At 42.8% G+C, this 17,944-nt stretch overlaps 1 protein-coding gene across 2 annotated transcripts in view; it reads right to left on the bottom strand.

Moving 5' to 3' along the window:
* EXT1 (exostosin glycosyltransferase 1) overlaps positions 1-17,944 on the bottom strand; it is a 180,492-nt gene that overhangs the window by 15,784 nt on the left and 146,764 nt on the right. The window contains exons 2-4 of one of the 2 annotated variants that reach the window (XM_074807223.1): positions 9,146-9,239; positions 6,414-6,521; positions 2,579-2,698 (exon numbers count right to left, since the gene is read on the bottom strand). In XM_074807223.1, coding sequence (XP_074663324.1) covers positions 2,579-2,698; positions 6,414-6,521; positions 9,146-9,239 — 322 coding nt within the window. The remainder of the gene's footprint in view (positions 1-2,578; positions 2,699-6,413; positions 6,522-9,145; positions 9,240-17,944) is intronic. The other variant, XM_074807321.1, reaches the window with a different exon arrangement.

Below are 17,944 nucleotides of genomic sequence, written 5' to 3'. Positions count from 1 at the left end.
TCTCCCTTTTCTTTTTGGAATTCATTAATAGATCAATATTTTTGTCTCCCTCATCCTCACACTTCAAAAAGTTCACATATTGCCTTAATCATTACTGCTTCTCAACATGCCCCAGCCAAGCATCAAACATTTCTTGTCTGTACTTTGTGCTGTCCTTCTTCCCTCCTCTTCCCAAGCGGAGGACTGAGCATGCTGCACAGGGATTTAAGGATATTTTGGGTTTGTTTTCTGAGAAGACCAAGCTGAAAAAGTGCAGATACCCTGGAGCATGCATCTAGATGGTGTTTGCAGCAGTCCACTGCTGCACTGCTGGTGCTCCCACTCACCAGCCTGCAGCAGACACTCATGAACACTGTTTCCTAACCTACACCATGTCCATGGCACTGGCCAGTTCCTCTGTGCCTGTAATATGGGGTTGCTGGCCAAATGATTCAAACCTCTTATTTTAGGCTATAAGCTGTGTGGCTTAGGCCACCAAATGCTGTGAGAAGATCAAGGACTTTAAAATGTGACTTAATGTTTTCAGAGGTGTGCAGAATAAAGGGCAGAGGAGAGCTGTGATGTCCTTGCAGACATCTGAGTTGGTGAAGACTTTTTCTGTACTGATAGCCTCGTATGCGGACATGCACCGGCACTGCAGTAAGCAGGCAAGAGATTATTCTGATGATATCTAACATCATCAGAGCACTCTGACACAACAGTGTTACAACAGAAGATGGATAATATCCACCAGAAAAAAATGATCCTGCTAGGAATTTACTTCCAGGTATCAGATTTTAGGAAGAGGATATATTGCTTGCAGATTTCAGACACCAAAAATCACTCTCAACTGGTTTATTCCTTTCCTAAGGAAAGTTAACTCAGGACTTTACCTAGGCAAGTTGAAATGTGAAACAAGTATCTGTTCGTAAGAACAGAATCCCTCTAAGCTGTCTCAAAAATTTCTGAGGGTCCTGAATTAAAAAATAAACGAAAAACCCTCAAACCAAAACCACCCTCGGAAACAAATGAAAAAACACAGAACATAACTTGAACACCAGGCATACATTACTCGGTTTCATTAAATTAAACCTTCCAGGAAGATTTTTGTTTTCACTTTAGTTTTTCCCCTCTGAGCCGAAACTCCAGCTTGCTGGTTGCCCAGCTGCTTCAGCTTTATTACAGGTTTTGCTGTCCCCTGGGCACCCATGGACACATGGGCCAGTGTGTCCCAGGACAGTGCTAAAGACACATCTGTGAGCACTGGAGCTTGATGCGATGGACACCAAGGCTGTGGGGGCTACAAGTTACGTGCCCTTGAGACCTGCCCCAGCACAGGCAGGAGAGGGGCAGTGAGAAGAGCCGTGCGACCCTCATCCTTTTAGTTGTCCCTAACGCTATCAGGGTGCATGCAGGGAAGGGGCAGACGATACATAAGGCACCCTGACTGTTCCTAGGACTACTTCTGTAAGGGTAAGTTAGACTGTGAGCACTGACACACGGTCTTCCAACTTTGTGAGTCTGATCCTGGCATGGGCTGTGGTAATTATCACTACCTCATCAGTGCTTATGGGGAGTTTGAGGATGCAGAGCAGTTCCCAACACGCAGCACAGATGAAGACATGCTCTTCTGAGGGCGAGAAGAGTGTTGTGAGGATAGCTATGCCAGGGGGTCTGAAAATGTTCCCTGGCTGGTTTTCTTCACTGGCACAGAAAAACCTAAGGCACTGTCTTACAGCAGCTAGAGGTAGATCAGCCACGGGCAACCTGTACTGCAGGCAGCAGCACTCATTTGCAGTTTTCAGGGGAAAGCAGGCACAGCAGGAAATGTGGAGCTTTACGACTGTGCAAAAAGATGGATGCAATTGTAGGAGCATTAGCATAAGACGAATGCATTTGCACCTACAAAGTGAGCCACTTTCAGTGGTAAAAGTGTGTCAAAAATTTATGTGCAAAACTGCAAAACAATTAGAAGAGAAACCTGCTTTTGAAATTGTAGCCTGGGCCCTACTTCTAAAGAGCCTTTCATCTCTTCTGTCTCTGAATTCAGAAAGGATTTTCTCCACATTTGAGATCAACTGTCTCCCTGTTTAACAGCAGCCTAATTATGATTATTTATTAATATTTTATAAGGATGATCAGGCCTTTCCCTTACCATGTGTGTGAAGATAAGACACAGTGATTTACAAGCCCCTCGTTTTTCTTAAGTCAGACCAATAGCCCCATAACAAGGCATCAAAATGTTAAGGAATGGTCAAGTAATATTTTTTTCCAAAATGAATTCCAGAAAGGTTTCTTAAAGAAACACATTCACTACCAATGACAAGGATAGTGATTCATAAGCCATAAAGCCTTGTAAAGGCAAGATCACACATGACAACTTTTCCATGTGTTTTCACCGTGCCAGTTTTCAATGTGGTTTACGATAATGAAGAAAGTATCTCCTTATGGGAGAAAACTTATCAAGACGCCGAGCTTTCTTCCCAGTGACCAATCATGTGCCCTGAAAATCAAGGTCTGACACTGGCTGAGGACAGGAGCAGCGGGACAGGTACGGAAACCTCGCTGCTCGGCAAGGTCCCAGACAATTTTTACTCACCTCTAGTGTAGTCAATACAATCTTCTCAACTGAAGAAAAATAAGCCTCCCACAAGAACTGTGTCTGCTGTCTAAGTGCTAGGATTTTATCCTGATGGATAGACCTGATTGTAGAAGGAATCTGTAATACAAGATGTAATATAGTCAGAAGCTTCAGAAAACAATGCAATCTCATCAAATTAATATGCTGCTGACAAGCCCTCTCCTCTATTAGCAAGCTGCACAGCTTCAGCACTCCTGTCCGACAGAGATGTGTGTGTCAACAGTTAAAGCCTTGATGTAAAACGAATGAGACACAACCTTTTATAACCTTTGGTACTGAATATATCATTTTTTTTTAAATCTGCTTTCTTTTAGGTTTTGATTGTTTTATGGTAAGAAAAGCTCCCTCTCCCCAGCACTGTGGCGTGGCACAGTAAGGAGCTCCTCCATACATCCCTCACACACAAAGCTTTTCATGGACTAGTATTTTAACAAACTAGTACCTGCAGGTCTTGAGAGTCCAAAGTATATTAAAGGTATCTGGAATGACAGTTACCGCAGCATGGCAACATTAAGTGCCCTAAGGAAAACATAGCAACATCTTAAGTAAGTCTCCACTTTTTGGGAGCCTGTGGATCAAACTGCATTTTACTAATTACTGTGGGTGGAAAGAATAACATCTCCCACAACACCTGTTATTCACAAGGGAAAACACTGCTTCTTTTTTCCCCCTTCCATTAAATCAACACATTCATTCTGGTATAAGCTGTCTTCCAAATAAAACCTAAATTGACCTGCTGCAATGCTTTGCCATTAAAAAATGTAACTGCTCACTGGATCAGAAGGGGAGGGCTTCACTTCTGTGTCTTTCCCCATCCCCACGTTCCTCTTCCACAGTGGAGGGAAACTAATGTACATACATGTCATTCTTTAACTTAGGACATTGACCAAGGCCTCCAGTACACCACTTTGACAATGCAAACTGATGTTATCAAGGGAATTTAATGGCAATTTGCTTCAGTTACAAGGGCTACTCACAGCACCAGAAAGGCATCTAGGATACACTGCTGACTTGTGTTCATTCTTCCTAGGAATGAACAGTTGTGCTTTTCTGCCTACTTTTTTGTGATTCCAAATTAGACCAGCTCGTTCTCACTCATTTCTCATAAATCCTTTACCTAAGTCGTTAGTTGTAAAAGCATATACCTAGGCTGTGTTGCTTTTTGCACATCAAAGCTTATTCTGAAGTTTACCTTCACCCCACCACACATCCCGCACTTTCCTGACCAGAACACCCTTTGCTTATTCCTAAAATATTCTGAGAGGTGGCAGTGATCATTATTTGCTTTCACATGCTCCCGAATCAAATGATTTCACATGAACCATTTTCCTGAAGGAAATTTGAGAATTTCAAGAATTTACATGTAAAAAATTTCTACAAGAATCAGTAAATTCTTTACTACATAGTTTGCATCCAGGTCTGGACACTGCATCCAAAAGGACCATGTCTCCACAGGGTGCAGTGTGGGATGGGACAATCTGTACTCTCTAAGCCCTTTGTCTCTTAGACCTTCATCTTAGAGACACTGCTAACTAAAATACAGAATTTGAGCTTAAGAGAGAGCTATCACTTCAGCAAGGTGGAAGAGAAGAAAATGGTCGGACTGTTGAAGACGGCACTTTATGTTCCTTCATTATAGGCCCTTTAGGTAAAATATAGGTCTTTAGGTAAAATATTCCCTGCAAAACTAGTATGAAAGATGGAAGCTAAAAACATGTATTAGTATGTTTTTCTAACTGATCACGTCACTGTTCGTGACATGATTCAGTAAATAACTGTATTAAATTTCATCTTTTGGGGTGAATATTCTTTCTTTTCATTACTTTTCCAGTAAGTTTCAGTAAGTAGAGGGATAATGCATATTACCTGCACTGGCTGTACACAGATGTGTATTAATCACACCCAGGATCATTATCAGCAGCAAACACAAGATCAAAGTCACTTCACAGTGGTGATACGGCATTTTTTCTATAAACTTAAAATTTCATCACATTATGTGCAACCTTACGTCTGTTTGCGTACGTGCATGAACAACAAATATAATCAGTGTTCATTCCCAACTATGCCTTTTGAAAGGAAAGGCTGCTCTGACTGTGAAGGTTACTGCAAGAAGTTATGATTTTACAGACCACACCATGCTTGTGAGTGCCTGCAAACACAGTACCAAGGTTAAAAAAACCCCTTGGTGCCTGATCCGTTACAACAGCTGGAAAGAAAAATCAGAGCTCCCATTATAACTGCATTTGCCTATTAGTTATTAATCTACTTGTCCAGAAAGACAGGTGGGGAAAATGATGTATTAATACTAATCTGGCAAGATTACACTGGAATTATTAGAATGGGATGACGTCTTAATAAAAGGTTATTTCAGTAATAAGTAGGGGGAAGGGAAAAACCACCCTGCACAAATAAATGCAGAAAGGCTGGATTAAGCTCTCCCAGTGCTATGATGAGGAGAATATGCAAATAAAAACATCCAAGCTGCTCTCAAACAGGAAATGAAAAACTGTAACATAACAAAAACATTTCCCAGAGCAGACATTCAGGCCCTCTGCCAGCTCTTTAAAAATACTGTTAATAACGGTGCAGTAGCTGTTCAGTATGGAAGCAGCTGTGAAGAGAACGAATGGCATGTTACCGGAAAGCATGAAGATCAGCAAATTATTATTATTTAAAAAGAGAAATAATTTTACTCAGAAAAACGTGCTGTCCACAGAAGCAAAAATCAAATGGCCCTTTTATATTTGCAGCTTGTATCACATTAAGGAGAATAGGCAGCACTTCACAAGGCTTGCTAGGCCAGCCCTTCACAAATATTTACTTCTTCAGGTAAGTAAATAGGGATCTAATGAGATTTTCAGAAGTACTTCATTTTTTGGGGTGCCAAGACACCTGTACCTTTGAAGGCTTCTCTCCATGGATGGCAATAGCTTGCCACTTTGGAAATGAGCTAGACTCAACCAGCCCTCTTAGTGGCTACTTAGTCGCTATTCCAGATCTCGTGGATCTCAGCTACATGCTGGGCAATGGCACTTTATCAAATACTACTTTGGGGAAACCAATTTTTCAAGAACTTTTCCTAACATCAACTTCTCCACATACTTTACAGAATGTATTTAGACTATAAAACCCACTAGGGAAACACACAAAAAAAAATTAGTGAATTTAAAACCAAAGTAGATGTTGAAGAAAGCTGAAGATTTTCTCAGCCCACTTTTGTTCCATGATCTCAAGGAGATTAACAATAAGAGACGTGAACACTGCTTCAGAAAGCAATGTTACATGGTCCAGACATCAGAAAAGGGACAGATTCTGCTTCCCACAAAACTGTTAGGTAGCTCCTGCCTGAGAAAATACCTGCTTTCTTGAGGAGTCCCTTCAGTACCTGCCAGCCAGACACACAGCACTGGTGGGACCCCTGAGGATAAACTGTTTCTGAAGGACTAGAGCAGAACCTGCCTTCAAATGTTTTCTCTCTCATCACAGCACCCAGTCCAGGACAGCTCTGTCTCAAAGAGGTATTCAGGTCCTCCACACCATAAAAGGTTTCATGCTCTTAGGAAAAATAAGAGTCTCCTGCATTTAAGAATGTAGCCTGATGGCTGCAATGACCTTCAGGTCAAAAAATGAATGATGTCATATTAAATGAGTTCATAGTCAATGTGACACAGACAATCCTTTCATGATAAAAATTCTTTTACAGCCCTGACCTTTTGGATTCATCTTCCCTGTCCATTTAGATGGCGGCAGCAATAATCAACTGATCCGCTGAAGGCCACGGTCTTTTTCTTACCTGTAATAACAATCTCTCATCGCCTATGACGGCAGCTTGGTTCCAATCAATCACTTCCGAGAACGGCAACTCCCATCCGTTGCTGAGCATAACCGGGACGCAGGCAGCCTGCACGCACACAGAGGCATTGCAGTCGTTAGCGGGTACCCGATGATTAGGGCAAGCATTGAGGTTTGCACCAACACCATGACTGTTGTTTTCTGCACAAGCTCAGAAGGAGAGGCAACATGGCAAAGAATAGCAGAAGCTAGAGGCCACAGGAGGGCAGCCCAAATGTTTATCGTTTTCCATTTTGCACTCATCCATATTCACTGAAAGGTGGGGTTTGCATGGAGAGTGGCATTTGAAATCTGGTGCTTATGCTGCCAGACGAGGGCAGAACTGTTAAAATGCTGCAGATATAACACTGGAGAATTTAATACAAAATGATGGCCTCCCTCGATGCTTTGTGAACCATTCAGCAGGGAGCTAACTCCTTCAATTTTTATAGTATGTTGCAAGACAAACCTGCAGATCGTATTTAATTCCAGAGCACTTTTTCCACGAAGGAGTGAATTCCCTATCCTGTTTGATATCAACCTCCTAACAGAGGCAACTGCACAAACAACTCATCTGTCATCACATGTCTGCAAAAATAAGAATTATTTTGTCTTAAAACAAAGAAAAAGCGTACACATTTAGTATCTATTTCATACCAGTATGATCTGTCTAAATTATTTAATCTTTTATGAGTTGTGCAGGTCCCTATGCACAGGCAGCAAGTTTGTGAATATTCAGTAATTCAGGGCAGTTTTTCCATAAACAAATGATCACCACTACCTTCTAATCAGCTGGATCACAACATAAAATCCAAACCAAAAACCTGATGTGGTGAAAGAATCTATTACCAGAAGATCTGCATCGAGCCGGTGATCTGGTTCAGTTTCTTTCGGATCAGCCAAGATTAAGTACTCTGAATTTGGTCCAGACTAGGGTTCAGACCTCCCCAAACCTCCCAAAAGATGGTGTAAAGGGGAACCTTTCGGACTGCTGTACCTTCCTTGCTAACATGTATTACACACAGGATCTTAGGCTGGTCAAGTCTCTGCGTTACAGCAGTGCTTATGTGTAAAGAACTGTGATCTTCTGTAAGGAAATTACAATAGTGTGTGAAAAAGCCAACCAGAAAACACTTAGAAATGTGTTTTCATTTTTAAAACATTCCGTTAATGTGGATTATGTCTTTCAACATGCCCTGGAGTCAGACATAAATTGGGAATTCATCATAATTGGTCAATACTGCTGCTAGCCTGCTAGGAAAATGCTTAGTGCCTGCATTTTATCATCATCAACCTGGAGTCTCCCAAGTTTTGCACAGTGAGGTACACTGCCTGCTTTCTTCTCTTGAGATGGTGCATCTAAAAGAAGCTGCCTGACTTGTTGCCCAGATGAGAGAAGAGAAGAGCAGTGCTCTTCAGGAGGATCTGAAGTGACTCGTCATCCCAAAAAAGCCAGTCCTACTTCTTCCTCCAAAGCAGCTGGAGAGGGAACAGCACTTTGCAGGCTCTCCTGAGTAGGAGCAAGGAGGTAAGTGACAGTCCAGAACTTGGATCTCAAATGTGACAGTAGGTGTGGGGTTCAGTGGTTAAACCTAAGTGTCCAGTGCATTTGGGATGCTCTAGGGTATCCAAGTAACCCATGAAAGGCTGGCAGACATGACACAGGATCTACTGGAGACCTTCTGAAGAAGCAGAATACATTATGCACCTACACTTAGGTACCTGAATCCTGCTCTGCATTGCAGTAAACAATACTCTTTAACAGCAGCTAGGACGTTTTGTGGTTGATGAAGAAAAGTGATGTGATGCTACTCATTAACAGCTTTACTGCCAATGCTGGGAAACTTCCCAAATGGCAAAAGGACACCTGGAGACAGGAACTTGTAAGGTGTCCTCATTTGCCATCTCCCTGACACCAAGAACTGCCTCAGCCTCCCCTTCCCTCCACTCCAGCCCCCATGGAAATCCAGATGCCAGTCCCAGAGGGGAGCTGCAGCATCTTCCAAGATGCTCTGTAAGGCTGACTGAAGATCCAGGACCCCAGGGCTGAACTGATGCTTGCCAAAAAGATCACACTGGCTACAGCGACTCAGGAGCCCCTTTGCATTGCCCTCTGCTGCTGGCCAACAGCAAAAAAGGGAGACCATTAACCAAAATGTTTTTAAAAGATGAAAGGGATGCAGTCCCAGACACACTGTGAGTTCCCTGAGATCAGCTTATGTCCACCTTCATGTGAAGCTTCCATCTGGAGCTTTACAACCTCCAGGCCACCTTCTGCATGTTTCAGCAAGCACTGTCTGAAGATAGGCAATGCATAAGCAGGTCTGTTTTGGCTAAGTGAAAACAAAAAGTTATTTTTACTGCCCCAGGGCTTTCTTGTAGAGGCCAGTGTCTCCCACGGGAAGTCTCACAGCTTGATAAAATACTGCTCTAAACTGGTCCAACCCCTCAGCCTCACCACATCCAGGGAAACCCTTTTCCTCGAGGTAACGCGACTCAACCTTCAGATGAGCTCAGTGCTCAGCCCCTCCTGGGAAGAAGCTGCCAATTGCTCCAGAAGTATGAATAGAGGCTTTCGCAAAGTGGATTACTGTCCACAAGGGAAATGAAACACATTTCCCTCCTCCCCACGTCCTTGCTATTGCATGCTGAATTGCAGCCAGTGTAGCCGATGCTTTAAACTGCAGCTCTTACCTGCAAGGCTTCCAGAAACCTGAAAGAGCCAAGCCTGCGGCCACGGGGAACCAGACAGAAAGTGGCATTGTGCAGCATTTCACGGTAATCATACCTAACAAGAACAGGGGAGAAAAGAGAAAATTCAATTAGCGGTGAGTCCTAGAGTAACTGGGTGTGAAAATGCAAACAGCTGTTGAGACACATCTGGATAAAATCATCCCCGACCAAGACCGCTCATGACCAGGTTAACTAGCTCCCTCCATGCACGTGTGTGTCAGCCATCTCCCCAGCTCCTTTTTGTTCATCCTCAGGAGCAACCACCATGGGATACTGCTGGGATGAGTGGTAATGAAACTGAGAAATAACTTTACCTTGGCAATAATCAGCTGTTTCTATGTAAAGAGGTGTGCATGAGTTCTAACAACAAACTTACATTAAGTATTTTGATAGCCAAAGTATTGTTGCAGCACTTCTGTGACCCTGATTTCTGTTTGGATTTAGTCAAAGTCATGCACAACTGCATTCATTTTCTGTGCAAGAGGTTTGTACAGAGCAAAAAGTATTCAAACTATGCCGAAGAAATCTTCCCTTATCAAGCAGGCACTAAAAAAGGGATAGGGGGTTACAATGACACACTTGGTGATTATTGTCAAGTGTGGTGAGAGGGATAAACTGCCAAATTTTGGCAATTAACCACATAGCTCCAATGACCTCTGCTCCTCCGATTAAAACTTTAAATGCTTGTAGACATTCCCGTTTTTTTTTTCTGATTCCATCAATCACCTCAAAACCATTCACCAAAACCACACATCAAATCCTAACAGTTTCCAGCCTGTTATTAGCTAATTGTGCTTCTGGCAAACTCATGGAACTGTGAATGGCATTGACCTCATCTGAGACAAAAGGATCCAGATTAAATACCCTCCATTCTCCAGAATGTCCTGGACTCTGCAGGCAGATGTTATTTTGACAGTAACTTGTGGCACTGGAATTTTCTAACACTAATAATCTAATTTAACTGTAGCCTGCAGGCAGAGCAATTTTTTTTCTATGCTTGTATATGTGTATGTATATACATACGTATATGATTATATATTATATATAAAGAAGTCCGGATCTACGTTTGTATTCTCACACAGGCCAGACAGATGGGAGTAAGCCAATTTTCAATTATAAGCTCCGTCTTTAGGAAGAGACATCTTGCAAAGGCCCATTTGCTTAAACAAGCATGTATAGCTAATTTGCACAAGAAAAGGTCACTGTGAATGGATTAAGATTATCTCCACTGAGAGTAAAATAAAAACTCTCATTGCATTAATTAAAACTACAAAACAGACTTCAAAGTACATTTTTTTAAAATTATATCTCAACTTTGGTTAAAATACATATATACATATTCCATCTGAGTGGCAGCAATTTATTTTTGTCCATGTGGGATATTGATTGGCAGCCATGTCCCAGCTCACCAACCAGCAGTGACACAGCACACAGGGGAAAATATTAGGAAACTGGAATACCAAAATAATAAAAAAAGTTTCCATTTTTAAGTATTTCTTTTTTACATACCAAGAGGCTCATCGCTTTCACTGTATATTGTATGACAGAAAATATTAATAAATACCAAAAATAGAATACCCCGTAGGGCTAGAATACACCAGCCAGAAGTCCCCCATCATTAACTAGCTAAAAATGTAAAATCCTGTTAATACCCTGGAATGCAACAATATCCACAAAACGTCGATGGCAGAACAAGAACACAAAGAAAAGCAGAGAACGAGGCCAGAGCAAGTGAGTCCTCCATATGCCAGTAGCGTCTTATATTGGGCACATTTTCTTTCATATCTAATTTGCTGATATTAGGGTAGATTTACAAAGGAAAAAAAAGAAAAGGATTTTGTTGACCATTTCCCACCTGGAAACCAGTTAGTGTCTTGCTCCCACTTGTGCATTTTAAAGCCTAATGTGTGATTTATTGCTGAGCTCTGGAATAGCACGGTTCATGGTCATCAAGCAATTTATCTACATCATACATACACAGAGAGCCTCATCCTAACCTTGATGTATGGGCACAAAATTTCCACTCACTTCAGGGAGAACCTGCAAATACAACAGAAGCAGACCCAGAGTAAAGCAACAGCCATCGAGAACTGCTGCAGTGAATGAGTTGCACCAGAGATTCTTCTCATGAACAAATTTCTCTGCAATTTCAACCCAAATGTTTTAAGGTGACTTGACACAATCTTTGAGCGCAGTGCTAAGGGACTGATTTCCAGTTTAGTCTCCCTCAGCAACCACTCCAGGATCAAGCATCTATTTGAAACCCTTAAACACAAGGTGCTAATTTTACTCCTACTAGACTGTGGGTAGCATGCGAAGCAACAGGGGCACCCTGTCTTAGCTGAAAGACAGAAGATAGCCCAATATGTTTAAATATGAATTCGGAAATGCCTTTCACATAACACATGTAGCCAGCCATAAATACATAAACATCTCTGTCAAGCTGCAAGCATAGTTTTGTAATTTGAAGCACCCCTTGCGGAAGAAATCGTTCACATGTACCAAACAGTACTTCAGAGTCGAGTTTGCAGCAGAGACCATTTCACGTTTTTCTCAGACTGCCAGACAGCATTCAAAGGAGAGGTTGGCCACAAAAACGTCACCTGGTGAATGAAGCTCCCGCCCACAGGCCATGGCAGGACAGAAGGAGTCAGGGCAACCCTCAGTTTCAGACTCCTTGCCATTCAGCCCCGTAGGAGCCATGCACGCAGAGCTTTGAGTCCTGATGGTGTTTTGTCAGGGAGGCAGAATTGCTTATGTATGACTGGCATTTTTTTTTCACACAGGAAATATACACGTCTGACCTGAAAGGATCTCTGCACGTCCCTTAACTCTGACTTGAAACGCTTTCAGTGAAGTCAGTGAGATAATCTCTATGATTAAAGGTAGGTATCTCAGTTAAATCTTTCCTGGACTTGAAATTTCTCCTTCACTTGTCCAGAAGAGAAATTGGAGCTGGCGCAGATGTCCAGGAACACCTTCTCAGCTAAAGCACGACACTTGTACCTTGAGTACTGATCTGGCATCTATTGCAAATACCAGTATCACATCAACGACGGGCTTGATTTCCTCACCATCTTCACCAACTGATCTCAACAAGACCTCAGGGAGGCAATGAAGTATTATAACTGCTCGCAACTGGTGGAGGGGCCTTATGTTACAGAGAAAATAGTCAAGTGTTTAAAAGAGGTTCTTCCAGAGCCTCCTCTTCTTCTTCCCTGGCAGTGGGGGTTGTATCTGTTTTCAGAACTACTTATTTCCATTAGCCAGCAATGTCTGAAGATGGCAGGGAGATTTGTTACGGTCTTCCAGCCTGCATTGCTGTGGTTTCTGCAAACCCAGAGCTGCCAGTTTGCGGGGACAGCTCTGCATTACCTCCCTATCCAGATGCTCTGGTTTTACCAGGCTACGGAGATTTTTCAGGCTCTGCTTGCAGCTGAGGAATCAGAGCGAAGACTGGCACCGCAAGGCACAGCGCAGGTGGCCAGCCGGGTGCTTACTTCTTCCTTACTCGTGCTGCTTTGGTGTCACATTCCTTCTGGTGCTTTCCTTTCCTTTACTGCTGGCAGTTAATCTTCCCAAGCATTTGCTGTAGGAAAGCTTTGAGAGGGGTCCTCTGCTTTGCTTGGAGGGTATTTATTTCCAGAAAGCTCCTGGTTTCTACATTAGAAGACTGCCAGGGAGAGGGGGCACATGCTTATTGCTCATATTCCTGTATTCCTTCATTCTGCACGCTTGCACGGAGGTAACATTTTACTGCCAATTTTAGGGTCGGCTTGGCCTGGGCCTCAGCTGCATCATTCAAACATGTTAAAATCCAAAATGCATATGCCTTTAAAATGATAGTCAGGGCTTTAAAACTAAACGAGCTACAGATTTAACGCAAAGCTGGCATCCCTCTGTAAGGATCAGCAGTGTATTTTACTAACTTTCAGGCTACCTTCTGTAATGATTAAGTGCACCTTGTTCACAGCTATTACCTTTTTAGGCAGCATAAAAAAATAGGTCTGTTTGTAATCAATTCTAATTTATTCACACTTTAATTGAAATATCCCCTCCCTGCTACCACCCAAAGCTGAGAAAATGTGTTCAGCCCCATCTATCACGCAGGTGTAAACACTGCAACGCCGTGTGGGCAATATCCAAAGGAGAAACCCTGCTCAGACAAATGCTCTTACCATTCTAACTTCTTGATCCAACACGTTGCTTCTGTCTTTCCCCACCCCCCTCTTTTTTTTTCCCTTCTGATGTGCCGACCTTGTCAATCAGCATGCGGATTAGCGGGCTGCTTGGGATTCCTGGTTCACCATTATCCCAAGGAGCCGGGGCAGGCTGCAGAGGCTCTGCAGTGACTAATCAGCCATGCCATACATTCCTTCTTACAGCTTAAGCATTTCCCCATGTTACCACAGTTAAGAGATTGTAAACTAGCCTGGGAAACATTTTCACTACCAATTTTAATATAAACTATTTTTTTCCAAAGCCACATTGTCATCACCATTGATTCAAGAGAGGTCTAAAAAGACATTGGCTGTTTAGACCAGCAGGCATGTCCAGCTACCCAGCGTAATGATTATCATACTTTATCCAGCTATATGTCACCTGTCACGTAGGAATCACAAAGCAGTGTACATATTTTCTTATCTAATCCTCTGAACACTGATATGGGATACCATCACCACTCCCATGTCATAGATGGAAAACCTGAGATACAGATGACTGGTCGCTTCTCCAGCAGCTAGACAGACCTTGGGAACGCTAACCCCAGCATCCTCACCTGCCTCCCTCCTCTCCACTGATACAGCACTCACTGAAAACCAGCCATATGTTATGGCTTTCAAAATTCAGATGGAAATACAGAAGCAGAACCCAAACCAATTACAATGGGTTTAACCCAAACCAAATACAATGGGTTTAACCCAGCAGTACATACTTTAACAGTGCCACACATAATCCATCTTTTGGAAGATGCTGGAGCTCGTCTTTGGCAGGGAGTATCAGCACATATCACTGTAGATGTCAGATGGGACTAGAGTTGTTTTTTAACTTCCCAAGTCAAAAATTGTGATGGCACTTAACCAACTATGTCCAGGGGTCCCTCCCTGAATCTGCAAGCCCATGAACACATGCTGCATCTTCCAAAAGTCTCTGCATCAGTTCAAGTGCTACACTAAAGGCAGACATTAAACACCTACAACACAAGGCTAAATGGCGGAGTGTTTCCAAGTTTTCCAGCATATTCAGTTTCAGCTATTAAGCAATCGGCCAGTTTTCCGTGTGTGAATGCCTAATGCAGATGGCTCTGAACTACTGACTGGAGAGCCTGAAAAGAAACCCACTCTGTCACACAGAGCGTCTTGTTGCTTGGTTTCCATTAAGGTATGTTGGCTTTTAAATAAACTGTCAAGTAAAACTTGGCATTGAAAACACCGAGTGAGTAACTGTCTTTGTAGAAAACCTGACAGCTCAGCTGTGCGTCAGATAGATAGCTGCCCAAGACTGAGCTCGAAAGGCTAACGCAGCCTACTTGGAAGGGTGCCGTCGCCGCGAACTGCTTGCTTTCGGATTTACGGCTGCGCAATGCTTTGGGGTGATCTTAATGCCAGTTAACAGGCTACTGGCTGGCAGTTCATCTCCCTCTCCGCAAGCGCTGGTTCTGGAATTAGAAAGTTTGGAGGTGCAAAAACATAATTGGAAAACTTCTTTTTTCCCTGCTTAAAGGGCTAATTGATTTCACAGGTGTTTAATTATCATTTGCTGTGAGATAATACCTTGTAGTGCCATAAAAAATGGATTTAATTTTCGAGTGCTTGCAAAACCATTGCCAAAGCCAAGTTAGAGCTAAAGCTAGATAATTATTCTATAAATCAAACACACTGCCTCCTTTCTTTGAAATTTTTAATACTTGGCTATAATGATATCTGACGACCTTGAAACTAACATAAAAAGGATTTTCTTGCCAAGTGCTGAAAGGCAGCCATTGGAGTATTTCTTTCAGCATGGTTCATTACCACAGCCGCTGCCACCATGCTACCCTGGCTGAAGGACTCCAAGGGATGCTACGGTGTAAGTACAGCAGCAGCGTGCGTGAATGGTGATTTCGGCATACAGGTAACGGCCGAGCATGGGTATGAGAGCATGGGCCCAATCTGAAAATGCTGCTGAATTAACAAAAATCCCACGATTCTTCTAGGCCTGGCAATGGAAATGAAACTCTGCAAACGCTCACCAACTGATGTTAAGGTATGACTGTTTTTGCCAGCATCTTTAGTTCAGAAGGTTGGATTAACAAAGAAAAACAGGGAAGTAGTGTTTCCACTTTAATGTACTGCTAAAGGAACTTTGTTACAGTTAAGATGGACAGTCGTTGAAATTTAAATCATCTTTAAAGTCTTTAGTGACATCACAGTTGGATTCAGTTCACTTCAATATTATGCACAGAAGCACTTGGATACACAAGCCATTAAAGTCAATGTACATTCTAACAAATAAAAATGCTCTAACGATTTTTGTCTAAATATTTACACAGAATGCCCTGTAAATCTATACGGTGCATGCAAAGCATGCCCAACATTTGGACTGACAAATACTACCCAACTGACTCCCAGTGTGGCGATTACACCACCTAGAACAAGTAGTCTTATACAGTAGCAAATGTGGTCTCACCAACATCAACTGATGTTTAAAGATAACTGCTTATTTAACAAGTGTGCCAGAGAGGGTTCGTAAGTACCGTGTCAGAGGCAAACCTTGCCAAGGTGCCTCTCTAGGCAGTGTTACGCCCCAGTTACCAGCAACCCGCTAATAGCATCATGTAGCACTTCTTCTAAAACCAAATGCTGGCTCCTAGGCACTCTAAGGGTGCCTGTTTCACAGCAGCACCTCGCTGTGCTGGCAGCAAGAAAATTCACAACACTCCTGAATAAGAAAAGTCCATGAGGAAGCAAAGGCACCGCTTGCATGTATCTTCCAAGGAATGTAAATGCAGCACCATGCATTGTGAATTCAATACCCTCTAGGTTGGTGGGCAACCACTGAAGATGCTGATGCTTGCATGCACAGATGCATGCACAGGAACACACATGCACACAGCTACAGGGTAAGATTTTACATGGACCCACCTCCCCCATCACCCACTCTGAAGTGACATAAATGTATATGAATTCTCTGCCTGAAATGTGCCTGTCTGGCACTTATTGCCCATCAAGATGCTGGACCCTTACAAGGTAAAGATGAGACCAACCTGTTAAGATGATCCAGTGGTTCAGGCAGGCTCTTTCTAACAGGATTCTTCTAACAATAAATTATGCCAACACTTTGCATCATTATGGTACCTCTAGCTTGCCATTTTCTGGAGATCACAAACTCCTTTTTGAATATTTTAATATAAATAACCTCAGCCTGCTGGCAGGAGAACAAAGCAGCATCTCCATTTCACTGATGGGGAAACTGTCTGTCACACAGCCTGAATTTGGGCTTTATCTCTACTCAGCCTTGTTCTCCAGTAGTCTGCATAGAAAAATGCAGGAGTCAGTTGCAAGTAATATCTAACTCTTGACAGTGTGCTTTGGCATTTCAGCAGCAAACTAACATCCTGGGCTGCATCAAGAGGTGACCCTCCCCCTCTACTCTGCTCTCGTGAGACCCCACCTGCAGTGCTGTGTCCAGCTCTGGGGCCCCCAGCACAAGAAATACATGGACCTGCTCGAGCGGGTCCAGAGGAGGCCTTAAAGATGATCAGAGGGCTGGAGCACCTCCCTATGAGGTTAGGCTGAGACAGTTGGGGGTGTTCAGCCTGGAGAAGAGAAGGCTCCAGGGAGACCTTATAGCTTCTTTCCAGTACTTCAAGTGGGCCTACAGGAAAGATGGGGAGGGACTCATTATCAAGAATTGTAGGGATAGGATATGGGGTAACCATTTTAAACTGAAAGAGGGTAGATTCAGATTAGATATAAGGAAGAAATTCTTTACTGTGAGGGTGGTGAGGCATTGGAACAGGTTGCCCAGAGAAGCTGTGGCTGCCCCCTCCCTGGAAGTGTTCAAGGCCAGGTTGGACGGGGCTTTGAGCAACCTGGTCTAGTGGAAGGTGTCTCTGTCCATGGCAGGGGGGTTGGAACTAGATGATATCTAAGGTCCCTCCCAGCCCAAACCATTCTGTGATTCTATGATTCTAATTTTTAAAATTGTGGATATTATATTCTCTACTTCACAGAGTGACTTTGTTCGGACTTTAGCCTTCTCCTAGCAGTGAAGTCAAACACTTGTCCTAAATAGCCCCATCTGGTCCCATTAACCAACCTCACATGCTGTGACACTCCAGCTGTGAACATCTTTGGGGTAATTTCCCACTGCAAAGCAGGTTTTCTTATTGATTTATTTGCTAACTTTTTTTTTTTTTTTTAAAAAAAGCCCACTACTGGAATTTCAGTTACTAAAGCATCGGTTTGGATTAAAGACCCAAACCAAGAAAAATCCATACTGCATTTTCTGAACAAAAAAATGAATTTTAGCTCATCTGCCACCCACCCTAATTTGAGATTACAGGACATACCTGAAAGTCTCAGAGTGCAGAGAAATAAAAGACTTATTGTGAGATCTCTCACCTGTCAACACCTGTTGGCTCTGAAGCTGATGATTCCCTCCTGCCCGTCAAAAAAAAAAAAAAGGCCTCCAAATCTTTTTAATTCTTTTTAAATAGCTCTTTACTGAAAACTTTAGGTTAAAAAATGCTGAAGAGGATCAGTTTTCTAGAGTTTCATG

The sequence above is a fragment of the Strix aluco genome, chromosome 1 (genome assembly GCF_031877795.1).
Source record: "Strix aluco isolate bStrAlu1 chromosome 1, bStrAlu1.hap1, whole genome shotgun sequence".
NCBI lineage: Eukaryota > Metazoa > Chordata > Aves > Strigiformes > Strigidae > Strix > Strix aluco.
The sequence above is the reverse complement of the archived record's forward strand: the minus strand, read 5'-3'. Positions and strand labels throughout refer to the sequence as shown.